The sequence below is a fragment of the Taeniopygia guttata genome, chromosome 4, assembly GCF_048771995.1.
Source record: "Taeniopygia guttata chromosome 4, bTaeGut7.mat, whole genome shotgun sequence".
Lineage (NCBI taxonomy): Eukaryota > Metazoa > Chordata > Aves > Passeriformes > Estrildidae > Taeniopygia > Taeniopygia guttata.
In genome coordinates, this window is record NC_133028.1 from 31,163,907 (window position 1) to 31,179,182 (window position 15,276).

At 42.0% G+C, this 15,276-nt stretch overlaps 1 protein-coding gene across 12 annotated transcripts in view; it reads right to left on the reverse strand.

Annotated features, from left to right (window-relative positions):
- FAM149A (family with sequence similarity 149 member A) overlaps window positions 1-14,340 on the reverse strand; it is a 28,047-nt gene extending 13,707 nt beyond the window's left edge. Inside the window, exons 1-3 of one of the 12 annotated variants that reach the window (XM_032748076.3) lie at window positions 14,058-14,340; window positions 1,164-1,274; window positions 77-209 (exon numbers count right to left, since the gene is read on the reverse strand). In XM_032748076.3, the coding sequence (XP_032603967.3) occupies window positions 77-209; window positions 1,164-1,274; window positions 14,058-14,272 (459 nt within the window). In that variant the 5' untranslated portion in view covers window positions 14,273-14,340. Of the gene's footprint in view, window positions 1-76; window positions 210-1,163; window positions 1,275-2,171; window positions 2,195-2,611; window positions 3,085-3,111; window positions 3,212-3,263; window positions 3,840-13,641; window positions 13,973-14,057 lie in introns of those variants that run through there. The other 11 variants (XM_032748077.3, XM_032748081.3, XM_032748079.3 and 8 more) reach the window with 11 other exon arrangements.
- Between the last annotated feature and the right edge of the window lie 936 nt (window positions 14,341-15,276).

The window sequence follows — 15,276 nt, forward strand, 5'->3', positions numbered from 1 at the left end:
GTCCAACATCAGTAAAAAACTAGTATTTTCTACAATATTTAGAGAAAGGGGTACTGTAAAAGTTTCTGTGACATACATCATCCCTCCAGGAGTAAATCGAACTTCTTTCAGTAGACAAACTAGTAGTATAGCTGTTTATTCCAGACCAAGAATTATTCAACTCCGTGGGTGTTGTACAACCACTAGGTGAAAGTGATGAAAGTGTCTCACTGAAAATAAGAAAAATTAAAATGAAGAACACAATTATTTTCTGTATAAACAGCTTTAAAATAGAGCAACTAATTAAGTAAATGGTGCAAGCAGATATTTTAAAGTAGAGTGAATACATGTTCCTATTAGTACTATTTACTGCCTTAAAGGCAATTCCTTCTATACTATTATGTTTTTGCATGTATATACACCATTGCAACTGTTTGGCACTCTAAAATATGCATATATATGTGTGTATGTATTTGAATATAATAATATGCATGTATCTATATTTCCAGCTCAAACAAATTATTTTGGTTTCTCCACATCAGCTAGTGATTACATGAAAAACAGATGAAAGATAATATAAGCTTTCTTTAATGCTTTCACATTAGAAGGTACCACAAGAAAACTTTTGCAAAACTAAGCACAAGATAGAGATGTAGAGATACAGATGTTTCAAATAGCACTGAGTTACATGTCTCTATTCAATGTTTTTTATGTTGCTAAATCTGGTGCACTTTAAAATCTGAGCCACAGCAACTCAAGCCTGCAAAGTTCTAGCTGGACCCTGCCAGCTAGCACCCACCCCAGGATGCAGGGAAAGCAGTGGTAACTGGATGTGCAGACAAATCCTAACCAGTGTCATCTGGAATAAAATTTCTTGAAAGTTAACTAAACTGCAACACTGGTGAGCATGATTTCAATTTAATCATGAAGCCTGATTTCCCTTCCAGATCTAATCAGTACCCTTTACTATGGTCTTAAAATACTTAAATCCATATCACAAACCAGAAATAAAGTTCCAATCCTTTAAACAGCAAGTCAGGTCATTTTGTATACTGCATTATATTGTGCAATAGTATTATCCATGAGAATGACTGGAAGAATGATTAGTGAAAATTAACTCCAATCTGGAAATATCTAAGTCAGAAGTGAGTTAATTAAGTATTATTTAAGAAGTACATGTATACCAGGTATAATTGTCAATGGCTTCTTGAACATTTCTTGCAAAAACTGATGGAAGAGATACTCCACTTTTTCCAGAGAGACACTGATCTGGGGGACCTCTGGACAGTCCCTTCCTAAAAACACAGAAACATAACATTCCATAATTTAAAATAAAGTTAATTCACATCTCCACTAGAAGCGGGGGTGAGCAGGGCAGGGGAAAGAAGGAGGAAGACAACTACTCTGTTGAATTTTTCAATTTTTCAGGCCTATGCATCAATACAAGCATTTGCTTGAAACAAATGACTTTGTTTTAAAATAGCTTTTATTTGCCTTACTTACAAAGGTATATTTAAAAAACATTACTTTGAGACATGCTTTACTCCACTGGCACCCTCCTTGGATTTTGTACTTCAAAACTTGCAAGAAGCACACAGAAATGAAGCAGTACCTCACTATTGCAACAACAGAGCAAACGCACAAACCAGTAGTTGCCCATACAGCAGGTTAATGAAGGAATGTTTTTTCCTTTGTTTGGAAGGGTAGGGCTTTTTGTTGGGTTTTGTTTGTTTGTTTGTTTTCTTAGATGGAAACTGTTTCTAATTACACAACTGTTCATAATTACATATTACATTCAGTGCATGAAGTTGGGTCATTAATAGGCTAAACCGATCTCTTCAGAAGATGCACAGATGTGTGAGTTTCTTGGAAACATTTACAACAACTGCTTTCTTCATCTATTTTCATGCCATAAAAGCCTCGCAGCGGCATGATTGCATCAAAGTAGATTTGTGAATGAGCAACTATAAGAAAACAGCTCACAGTTCCAAGAATTTTATTTATTTCTTTAGACAAGAACAGTAGATTGGCCCTGCAGCAGTTAGGATTGCTTTGTCTTCTTTCTATCCTTTCCAATATTTATCATTACACATATTACAAAAACACATATGTCAAAATCTAACTCCCCACTCAAATGGACCACATCACACATCCTACTGCTATGTCTTGGTTAAGAAAACAGCAAAACCTACCATAAGTTTGAACTTCTGATCAGGGAGGACCTTAAATTTAAAATTCTTCAAGGCTGGTAAAACAGCAAAGGAAAGCATTTCCATGTGTTCGCACTTCATATCCTATCTCTTCCCTACGCCTCTGCTTTTGGTCAGGAAGCACCAGGAGGCTCTATGAGTATTCATAGAGTCCAATCCCATAACTTGAGTCTCATATTGTCCTAACACCAAGATCTATCTCCCAAGAAGTAACAGTGAGCTCACAGTCCATCTTCTACATGGAATGCTGTTTCCTTCTGTTCCCATATATCCCTCTCTATCTAACATTTGCCATATTATTTATTTATTACTCAGGCAGCCTTATAAGGTCTTTCAGATTTTTTTTCATAGCTGATCCTTGTTCTTAGTATTTTTCCACAACTTAATACAACACCAAGGTTTAACACTTCACTGCTCTTTACCTGCTCAAACTGTCCAGGTTGATTCCCAGGAAACACCACTGGAGGAGGAAACCACTTACTGTTACCTTCTGCTTACTAATACCCAAGCTAAACCTCCCCTGGCACAACTTCAGGCTGTGTCCTCTTGTCTTGATGTGAGGTGGAGCAAAGTAGTCTTTCTGCAACATTTTTCCACTGCATGTTCTTGTATTACGTCTCCCGACTCCTTGGATCACATGCCACTAGATGTGCAGTTAATTATTGCAGTAAAATAAAATGATAGGAAAAACCCCTCCCAGCACATCTATATAGCATCTATAGCATCACTTCCCCTGCACTAGCAAGTGAACACCAGAAGCTGGAGCAGCTCCCCGCTGCTCACCCAAAGCTCCGCAGCGACGGGCATTACATGGAGACAAACAACACCGCGGCAGCGCTCCCGCCGCCCCGGCAGGACGGCAGGCGGGCCGCGGACACCGCCCCGCCAGGGGCCGCAGCCCCGGCCCCGCCGCCGCGCTCACCCCGGGACGAGCAGCCCCGGCCCCGCCGCCACGCTCACCCCGGGACGAGCGGCCCCGGCCCCGCCACCGCGCTCACCCCAGGACGAGCGGCCCCGGCCCCGCCGCCGCGCTCACCCCGGGACGAGCAGCCCCGGCCCCGCCGCCACGCTCACCCCAGGACGAGCGGCCCCGGCCCCGCCGCCACGCTCACCCCAGGACGAGCAGCCCCCGGCCGCAGCCGCCCGGCGGGCCGGCGCCCCGCGCCCTGCGCATGGGGGCGCGGCGGGCGCCCTCGCACCGCCCCGGCGGCGGCAGTGCCGCACCTCCCGCAGTCCCGCACCGCCCGCACCGCCGCGGGCTCCCGGCGCCGCGCCACGCCCCGCAGCGAGGCCTCGCACCCCTCCCCGCCTCCCCACGAAAAGCTAAAGCCTCAGCCTGAGCGGGAGCAGTGCAATCTCCTCATCTCTCCCCTCGCAACACGCAGCCAAAGAACGCCTCCTTTCTGACCAAAGGAGGTTTCCCTCGCCTTCCTAGATGAACAAGGTTATACGATGCTAGCCAACTACATAAAGATTTCCCCTTGTTAATTGAGTTTTTCTCCGAACTACCCCGTGCACGTCACCGATCTTCTTCAGTACGGGCAGAGCATAGACTGTCCGCTGCAGATTTATACTAGCGCCATTCATCTCTAGCTCCAGGACATAAAAGCTCCGGCATCTATATGTTTTGCAGAAAGCGTCTCTTAAAGGAGGAAGCAGATCTGCTCATAAGCAAAAAGAAAATACAAGAAAGAGAAAATAAAATAAAGGCAGTATTAAATATGCTGAAAATTAAGATTGAAAAAGCAAGGCATATGAAGCCTCACCTTACAGGAAAGCAAACAGCAGCATTTAAATGCATTTGAAGTTTCATAACCAAATGAAATATTACTCACTAAGAAAGGAGTATAGAAAATGCCTAGCATTTGTTCTCTGATGATAAAATATTTTCTTTTCGCCTGTTCAGTAAGGAAAGTTCCGCATTCTTCAAAGTCCATTCTTCTGTGTCAGTAAATCATTAAACTGGGTGTGTAATAACAACTTTCCTTGTCTTTAGGAATCATTCTGCTATAGGAGAAGGTTTGTCCAACACTTTAGACACACACACACACACACACACACACACACACACACACGGGAAATAGAGTCCTTTGTCAAGAAAAACTTATCCAAGCAGATGAAATCTACAATAGCAAATTATGTCCTGGTTAAGAAAATGCAATTTTAACCTCCCACCTTCTCCTACATTTCCACAGTGTAGAGACTAAGAGCAAGAGTTAAATTCTGTGCGACTGTTTTGGAAAGCTTTTTTGTCATTGCAGCAACAAGATTCAGCCGTTGCTCCCCCCCACACCTTACCACTCCAAACCCCACAATACTGTTTGCATTTCTCTAAACCAAGCCCCTTCTTCCTTTCCAACAAACACAATGATAATTATATGGACAAATAATTGTGAAGGAGGATATTATTAGTATTAATACTACTTCCATCACTCTAATTTGGAACTGGAGAGAACTAACACAGGACACGCCAAAAGGCATTCAACCAGAGGAGTTTAGAAAAGTCAGTTAACAGAGAAAAATGCTAACTTTATTATCTGTCACACATGCTATGAGACCTCTTTAACAGGTGATTCAAAGTCTGTTTTGTAGATACAGCCTCAATAGAAAATATTTATTATGCATTGCTCCCTTGCCAACAATGTATAATGTCGCTATAGGACACGAGAAAGCACAACGCGAGCCACCTGCTACCTTGCAAGGCAAAAAAGAGCGCGTTTATTTTCTGACTCCAACTTTTATACTTCTCCAAAGATGACAGTGGATTGGAGAGTGAATGGGCCACCTCTCCAAAAACATTAGACAAAGCACTAGTACATCAAGTCTCTCCACCCCCATGGAAGAATGCAAAACAATACGTTATTTACAGAAACTGTGTGAGAAAGTTTCCCAATAGAATGTAAACTCAGAAGGCTTAAGAAAACTCAAGAATCAGGGCGACAGTATAATATCCTAATTTCTAATTAAGCTGCTGCCTTGTTGTCTGAAATAATTAATTTTCTTAGATTTCACATATTTACATGTTCTTTACTATTTTGGAAGCATGATTTGTAACAAACATAAACATACTGACCACATCATGCACTCATAACAAGACATGCCTTATCTTTTAACCTACCATTTACAGCTGGGACAGTTAAACCTGGAGAGAAAGAAGGCTCCAGGGGACCTTATCACTTTCTACAACTACCTAAAAGGAGCTTGCACGTAGGGGTTGTTCTCTCCTCCCAAGTAGCAAGTGTCAGGATGAGCAGAAGTAGCCTCAAGTTGTGCCAGAGGAGGTTTAGATTGGATATGAGAAAAATACTCTTCACTGACAGGGTGGCCAAGATTGCAATAGGCTGCCCAGGAAAGTGGTGGACTCACCAACCCTGAGTGTAGGTGTGCACGTGGCGACACACGGTTTAACGGTGAACACGTCAGTGCTGGGTTAATGGTTGGACTTAATGATTTAGAGGTCTTTTTCAACCTTAATGATTCTCTTTATTCATTTCACTCATATTCTCACTTTCTGCTTGTATGTCTATCCCTTGTTGCCGTGCGAGACCGGCTCCGGGCAGGCGCCTGCGGAAGCACAGCGGGAGGAGAGGAGAGGCGGCGGCCGCTTTCCCCTTCGGCTCTGCGAGGCTCAGTTCTAGCGCGGGGACAGACAAAATGGTGACATGGGGCTCAGGTGCAAACACGTGTTTATAGTGGGAGCGTGTTCCCGAGACACCGGGGGACCGAGCAGGGCTCGGTTATAACCCGTGCCGGGGGTGGGGTGGAACCTGAGCTGTGGCAATGGGACGGGAGGAGGGGACAGGGGCAGGGAAAGCCCAGGGACAGCGATGGGAAAGGCGGGGGTGGGGGTGCAGGGACAGACCGTGTGGTGAGGGGGAGTGATAAGGGAATGCAGGGAAGTGATAAGGGAACGCAGCATCGGGACAAGGGACCGCAGGGGAAGGGGCGGACTGGGTCGCAGGACAAAGGGGGAACGTGCGGGAAGGGGAGAGGGGGAATGGGGGGGGGAAGAAGAGAAAATTACAAATCCCGCAATCCCACACTTGGTTTGTAAAACTAAGAGATTATTATTTGTATACCATATTTCTATAAAACTTTGATGTGAGAATATAAAAGAAATTAAACTATAAGCTCTCTATAGCATAAATATGGAAATGCATCTGTTGGAAAAAAAGAGATTTTGAAATCACACCAATCTTTCTTAAACTGGTCTGGGACAATTACCATGGAAGTCTATTTCTTATTCTTTTTTGAAGTAATATAGCAAACAGAAGCTGTAACTCCACAAATCCGGCCTGCTCAAATATTCCTCTGTAAAGGGTCTCTCTCAACACAGTACCCACTTCTCAGGGGCATTTTCTTGGAAGTGAATAGACACTCCTAGTCAGTATCTTGTTCACTGAGCAGAATATACGAACTTTGTTGCAAACAACACTGAAAATCTGTCACTGCACAAAATGGTGCTTCCACATGTTCACCAGCTAATGCTGCTCCATCTTTGGAGCAAGCAAGAAACAGACAGGACATGATTACTTTTCCACATTGATAATGTACAACATTCCAGGCATGCATCACAGTATTGTAGTTGAATATTTATATCACAGAAAATACTAAATTCATAAGAAATACACACATCCTTTTCCTTCTAGGACAGGTAGTTATCTGTCCAACTTGGCTGCAGTCAGCCATGGTAAGCTCTCCCCCTATTGCTTGACAAAATACATCTTTTTCAAGATTGAGAGGATCTTTGGGAAAAGCACTGTCACTCTTTTGTGACAACTTCAGTGACCACAAACTGCCAGGTATAGCAGACAGTATTGAATGTCACTGGCAGACCCCAGAGGAGATCATACTATCTGAAGACTGCTGTAAGAACAGTGCCAGGGCTGAGCATTCTTACACTTGGTTAATACAGCAGCAACAAATTCTTCCTTCAGTAGTCTGGACCTTTTATGAGACATATCCAGTGACTTTTATAGATCATGAAAGCAGTCAGTTTGGCTCAGCATTTAATCACTTATTGCAGCAATACAAATAAAATCCAAGTATATGACAACCGTGCCTGTCCCTGCTTACAATCCCTGTGCCTCAGCTTTCTCAAAATCACACTTCTTGTGGCATATCTTGAAAAAGCATCCCAGGAATAGTTTGGCTGACATAACTCCAGTAGGTGCATGTAAATGAAACAGAATTATGAGAAATTTAATAGAACATTCATCTAGCCTTCTGCTGAAAATTATTTTAAGGCAGTTATAATATGTTTGGCTTGTTTGTTTAGAGATTACATACCTTATTCAGGAGAAGGAAAAAAGAAAACCTGCCTTGAAAGGTGATATAGTAAATGTTGACCTTCTTAGCTTCTAGCAACACTACTTTATCATTACTGTTACTGAACATGCCAGAAGCTTGACTGCTAGCAAAAATACACTCCAAAAATTATAGCACGTCTCCATTTGAGAGTGTCACTCCAGGCTTGGAGATAATTTTCATTTTGTTCTCATCTTTCGTAACGAGCACTACCAGAAGTGTTTCAGTATTTTCAGTCATCTGGTTTTGGTCAATGAATGAAGTACTGACTATATCTGCAGGATCATTATCAGAGTTTTTCCACTGATAGTGTTTAATCATACCACTTGATTAGCCCCTTCCTTTTACAAAAATGTCACTTACTGTCTTTGAAGGTATGCATGGGTCACTGATGCTTTGATGATTAAACTACTTTGGGAGCATTTGAAATCCTGGTGAATTTTTCAGATGACTATCTTTTTGATCAGAGCAAATTACCATAATTTGCCACAATGCCAATTTTCTTCATATGTTGCTAAAATTCTATTTGTAAAGAAGCATAAAAGCCTCTCTAGGTTCAAAAAGTAGATAGTGTTGGAATGAAAGCATGAAGGTTTCTCTGTGCTTGCCTGCATCACCATCTGCAGTTTGTCAGTCCTCTGTGGCTACCCCCTACACAGAATGCTCACCAGGTGCATTCAAAATCACATCTTCTACCCAAGACCTATTTTCCCTTAGGGTCAAGGTTTTCACTTGTTATTTAATCTGGAGTGAAGAAAAATAATAAAGAAGCAAATGTCATTATTTTCTTAAATCACTGATAACACTAAAAGCAGGCCATCATTTTTAATGCAATCTCATCTGTGTGCATCTCAGGCAGCTATTTGAAGTACATACACTTAAGTGCAATGCCTCCTATTAGACATTTTCATATTGAATTCTGAAACAGATTTAAAGCTTTTCCAACCATGAACTGTGTTGAGTTCTGCTCCTATCTTTATTCTAAGTAAGAATAAACTGCTTCAAATTTTAAGACAGGCTTATTTGTATATAGTAACTTTATTCTTCTGCAAATTTTAAAGGCTTTGTAATTTGGAAATGCATTCAAGATGGCATGAACTTGCAAGGTATTATATATATAATTTTAAATCTATTTGTAATTTTAATTCTATGTAAAAATGTAACTGCGAGTATAATTCTTGATTATAGGAAATACAAACAATTTCTGAGTGCAAGATATTATAGAAGTAAATCTGACTTTTTAATATAAATTATGAATCAACACTGCAAAAAGTACTATCATCTTAATTAACTGCAATAATAAAAAATGCTAATTAGTGTCTTAGAGAAGGTGTTTTATTTCTTTGGACCTGATAGGAGGCATTTACTGCTGCAGGATCAAGTGTCTGAAAAGACAGGGACAGAGTAGCTCCTAACAAAACACTTGGAAGTGATCCACAAGGCCTTCCCTGTGTATTCTTTTTCTGTAAATTTGGAAATCCAGTAAATATTTTTTTTAAAATCAGACTTCTTTCAGCAGCATAACAGATTGGAACATGTTTTCCCTCCTGTTCCTTGTTCTCTTAAGAAAATTGCACATATAATGAATCACTGAGAACAGGTGCAAAATTTATCCTCTCTGAATTAAAAAAAAAAAAAAATCTAAATGTGACAGTTCTATAGCACAGAGCGAAGCAATGTTATTGTGGGAAGACATTAGTCTGCATATGCTCAGGCGTCCTAAATACTTTTCTCCTTCCTCTGTAACCATAAACACCCCTGGCTTGAGATATCAAGCTGTGTTGTCATATTGCTAATACATTATGTAGACAAACAGATTTGAGGACCTGAAAGTTTTCCTCTACTCTTGCTATAGTGTGACTTACATGGTGGTGTACTAGAAGAAAGGCACTACTAAAAAACAAAGTAACAATCCTTTATTCATCCCACAACCACAACTCCTTTTCTAAAAAACAGAGAGAGAGAGAGAGAGAGAGAGAGAGAGAGAGAGAGAGCAATAAAATGCAAATCGGAAACAAGCATTTGCACAATACCACGGGTGGTGACCTGTGTGGAATATCCCTTTGGCCAGTTCAGGTCAGCTGTCCTGGCCACGCTCCCTCACAGCTTTTTGTGCACTTCACAGTGGCAGAGCCTGGGACATGGAAAAGTCCTTGACTTGGGGTAAGCGCTGCTGGCAAATACCAAACATCAGTGTGTTACCAACATCATTCTCATACCGAATTAAAAACACAGCATCTACTCAGGAGACAGAAGGCATCAGAGCAAGACTATAGAAACTATCACATGCCAACTTTTGGACATTATGAACATATGTTTTCAAGTGAAGGACTCAAAACAGCACAGAAATCCCCACAGTGTTATCCATATGATGTACGTATATGCACAAGTACACATTCACACCATGTGGAAACATTTCCAACAAGACTGTAGCAACAGTGAGAAAAGACTGACTGATTCAGTCCCAAGTATTTTGTAAGACAAGAAATCTCTAATTCCTTTAGCATTTGACAAAACTGACAGGAATAATCTCACCACTGAAAAGACTACAAATTTTCACCAAACTACTGCAGTATCCAAGAATCTTCTTCCTTACAAAAATATTGATGAAGAATAAAAAATGCCCTCTATGGGCCCAAACCTTAACTAAAAGTGTGGCCCCCATGAACAATGCATGCTGAATTCTATATTAATGAACAATTAAAAAGAAATAGTCCACTAATTCACAAAATTTTAGAGGAGTTCATGACAGCTAAGAGTAACAACAAAGACTGAAAGTCGTTCCTCTTCTTTTCATGGTTGACTTAATAATCCTGTTTATTGAGCACTGGATCAGAAACAAAATTCCTGGTTGTAAACATATCATCTGAGTTTCCAACAAACACGAGTCCTCTCCATCTAAGAAAAATTAAAGGACTAACATGAATTTTTATGTTTAAGGGCTTTGTGGTTCCTTTTTTTTTTTTTTTTTTTTTTTTACATTCATTCTCTAGTTGATTAGCTTGTACTGCATCTAGCCCTTGGACCCCCAGCATAAGAAGGATGTCAACCCCTTGGAGGGATCCCAGAGGAATGCCATGAAGATGATCAGACATCCAGAACACCTCTCCTATGACAACAGCCTGAGAGTGGAGGGATTGTTCAGCCTGGAGAAGAAAAAGGGAGACCTTACAGAAGGCTTCTATTACCTAAAGGGGACCTGCAGGACAGCTGGCCGGGGACTTTTTACAAAGACACAGTGGTAGGACAAGGGAGAAAGACTTTAAATTTAAAGAGTGCAGGTTTAGATTAGATACCAGGAAGAAATTTTTTACTGCAAAGGTGATGAGGCATTGGAGCAGGCTGCCCAGACAAGTTGTGGATGACCCATCCCTGGAAGTGTTCAAGACCAGACTGGACAGGGCTTTGAGCAATCTGGTCTAGTAGACGATGTCCCTGACCATGTCAGGGGGATTGGAACTAGATGTTCTTTAAGGTCACTTGCAACCCAAACCATTGTTGGAAGTCCATAACATTTTCCAAAAACTGATGTTTATATACAATATTACTAAATTTTAGGAATTATTTTTAGTAGCATGCATCTAGAGAGTGTAGATGAATGTGTAGCACCATGTGAAATTAAAATTTGCTTCTGAGTTCTTGTACACGTAATTGTAATTAAAAAAATAGACTGTGGCAAACCATCACAGTACTGTATTTACTCTTTTGGATCAGTACAATAAGGGAAGTGACCAGCTTAGTAACAGTACAATGCCCTATCTAGGTTACTATGCATTACAGTGTGAAAGAGATCTATTGCTTTCAGTGGGTAAAACAGAAGACAGGAAATCAGAGTTCCCACCCTCTTCTGCAGTTCATCAGGTTACTTATATCCACATCTTCAAAGTTAATAATTTTGAAACCCAAAGCTTGAGCCTCGAGAAATAAAAGTTGACAGAAGATAATGATATTTGTACACCACAGGTAAAGCTACACTTCTCATATCAAGTTCACAAACATTTTTTTCCATGTGTCAGAAACATTCTGAAAACAGGGAGCAGCAAAATTAGTTTCTACAAAGTATTACCCTCCCCTAAACAACATAATTTAAGCTTTGCCCAATTTTGATTAGGTAGGGGTTGTTATCTCGCCTACCTATTGCAACATGTTAGGATAGTAATAATGTTTCTTTAAAAAGGAATCTATGTATCTTGGTACATTAACATATTGTTGTAAGTGTAGCATAAAGTGTCTTCATATTCTCTGAAGAAATGTCATGGTCTTTTATAGCAGAATATATTTTATTTCAAATAAGAGTAAAAAACTGTGAATTTTTTTCTCCATTATGAAGAAAAAGGTTTATTCATTATGAATTTTCCTTTGGTTTGGTTAAAAGAACATGAAATTGCTATGTAAATAAATAGTAAATGTTAAATCTCACAAAGTACTGCCATAGTTTAGCCCTATACACTATTAGGGCAAGTAGTTGCTAGTTGTGGAAATCAAAAAATTTAGCATGTCTGAGAAACTAAGAAATCAGTGCCGGATTTTCAGTATTTTGCACTATGCACTGTCATTGCTATCAGCTCATCCATACTTAAGAAAAAAATACTAAGACATAAAATGAAACCTTTATTAACCAATTACTCATCGTAGATTGCTATCAATGAAAATACACTGGCCATCGATGTCTTCTAAATAATTTTAAACAGCAATAAAACTTGTAATGAAGGAACTTAATTTACATAAGCAAAAGCTTCCCATGTATAACTATCAATAATATATTATCATATTCTGTAACTCCCAAATTCTAATCTCAACTCTAAGCAAGGAATACTAAGGTTTTCAATATTTAATTAAGATGCTTCTTCTAAAAGCTTAAGTGAAACCATCTAATTAAAAAAATGCTAATGTGGAGGTATAGACTTTCCTTGTCAAAGTGATGTATCTTTTTCCTTCTTCTACCTCTTTCTGGTTTGGTTTTGGTTTTTTGAAGATAGACAATGCCTTATCAGTATAACCTTTACTGTTATTAATAAAATATTTGAAATGCCACCGTGCATACACAGGCATAAGTTAGGGGATAATTAGGTGATATCAATTAGACATGGTTCAATGGCAAATCAAAATGATTATTTTGCTGGACATAATCAGTTTTAAGATAATAGGGTTTATTCTTCATCCCAATAAAATCAGTTTTTTTAATAGAGTGAACTCCATTCCTCAATTTTTTAATGATAAAAGTCATAAACATTTTATTTGGCTTTAGTTTTGGTACTAAAAAAAAAAGAAGTAGCTAGGGGGAAATTACAGGGACATAATACTGCCTTGTTCTGGCATTGTTTATATAAAGCACCAAACATTTTATAAACAGAGCTCTGTTACTACACATAAAACCAGATTAACCTCCCTATTCAAAAAGGCTACTATTTTACACAAATACAGTAAAAGTTTAAGCCTGAAAGAGCTTACAGTACATTCTGAAACAAAATGAAAAGCTATAGATTGGAGTAGGGGGAAATAAAAGAAGTATGTCAGGCTTTGTGTTCCTACTTTAAATATTATGCTACATGGAAACTGAACTTAGTGCTTCCAAAATCCATCTGAAGATTTAAGTGTACTAAAAGAGGTTCCAGTCCTTTAGAGGTAAAAATTTAAATATACATTCATTCCTATCAACACCTAAGAAAACATTACTGTTCTTCTGATTGTCAGTTGTAGAGATTAGCACAGTTTAGTACTACAGCAGCAGCAATTATAGATGTCTTTAAAATATATACAGTAGCTTCCCTTTTTTTTTTTTAATACTATGAAAAATTCCAAAATCCCACCAATACAGTAATGCAACTGTTGCTCACTTTTATAAACAATTGTTTTAAATACACTAAGGAACCACTGCAGTTTACCTCCGCTGTAGCAAAATATCACCAAATGGAAGCACACATATTTAACAGGCTTCTTTTATAAGCAGCAAACCCTAAACGTTTCAAGGTGAGACTTGACAATTAAACACAGAAACATCCAAGCCAAGTTTCATACCTGTTATTGACACTTTAGAACCTCACTAGGCAGTGACCGAAATGTCTGCTTTGATGCGCAGTAGCAGCTTCGGGACAGAATTTGGTACAACTCACACACCTACGTGAGGGACCTTTACGATACCTACTCAAGCTCACCATCCCCTGCGCGCCCTCTGGACCTCGGCTTCTCTCCCTGTGCATCCCGAGGTGGGGACGGGACAATTTTCCTCCGGCCGTGCGGGGCCGGGCGCTGAGTCCTGTCCCCTTCCACGCGGAACCGCGAGCGTTTTCCAGCTCTTCGTTCCTTACGGCGCCGCACACAGCCCGTGCGAGCCGTCGCTCCTGCCCCTGAAGATGCGCTTCCCTGCCTCTGGCACACTGCCGGGGGAAGATGCGCTTCCCTGCCTCTGGCATACTGCCGGGGGAAGGCAAACCCTGCCCACTGAGAATTTCGGTACTTCTCAGGACAACCAGAGGCAGAAAACGCCAGGTGGAAGGAAGCCACAGGAGTGAGGGGCGCACACCTCCCCCGCGCCCCCAGCTTTGCGGGGCGCTCACTCACGTAGGAAGCTGCGGGCTGCCGGCCGCCTCATCGCCTTCGGCCGCCGCCTCCTCCCCGATGTCGGGCAGGGTGATGAGCAGCCCCTTGGCCGCCGCCCGCCCCCCGGGCTCCTTCTCCGTCTCGCTGGGCGCCGGGCGCGGGGCGCGGCCCCGGCCGGACGGGGAGCGGCGCAGCCTGGAGAGAAGGGCGCCCGCCCCCAGGGCCGCCACCTTCATGGCAGGCTGGGACGGGAGCCCCTTCCCGGTGCCGCAAGCCCTGCCGAGGGGCCGGCAGCCTCCGGCGGGACTGCCCGCTGCCTGCGGCCCGGCAGGCGTTGCTAAGCGAAACAAACCCCGCGGGCACGCACCGCCCGGGGCGGGCGCACCGCGCCGGCGGAAGGCCCGGCAGAGGCCCCGACCCGCTGCGCACCTGCGGGGCGCCGGGCAGAGACCGCTGCGACCGGAGAGCCGGGCACACAACAGCGTGGGATTTCCCCTGCAGTCAGAATCCCATCTAATATTAAGGGGCAAAAACGAAGCCCACCTGCCAGGGCAGCAGGGCCCTCTTCACACATCTGTGCGTATGAAGGGCTTAACCAGAAGTGGGGAGTGAGAGCGACCCAACCCAGCACATCTTTGTCACCATGCCAGGCAGAGGCAGAAAGGAGCTGTGTGGAATCAACAGCTCGCGTGCTTTTAAAGACACTCCCAGCCATCCTAGGCAGTTCGGAGGGCAGTAGAGGGTGACAGTGGTACTAGCCAGGCAGCTGAGGGCACGTGAGTAGGGAATAATTAACTTTGCCTAGCTTTCCAGCATTGGGTTGTCTGCCTGGCTGAACAGAAATATGAGCACACCAGCAGCAGTTTGGGAACACTGTAATGTTTAGTATTATGGACAATGCAAACTGTGCCAGCTCAGAACATGACCGGTCACGTGGCCCTTGGAGTACCCAAAAGAACAGCATAGGCTGAAAGCTAGACCTGTTGCTTTATACATATGAGCCCCAGGATCATATATCAATCAACTAGTTGTGTACTATCGATTTTAAGTTGGCAGCTGCTGGTACATAAGAACCAAGGGTACAAAGTGAGGAATTTTATCCCTGCTTTGTCTTCCTAGCACATCAAGGAGTGCAATGAGCCAGCAGAGAGAGCACATAGAACACCAAGTACAGGACTGAGATTTGAAACTGGGGCATTCCTGGCCTTTTTCTTATAAACCAGAATAAATATGTTCTGAG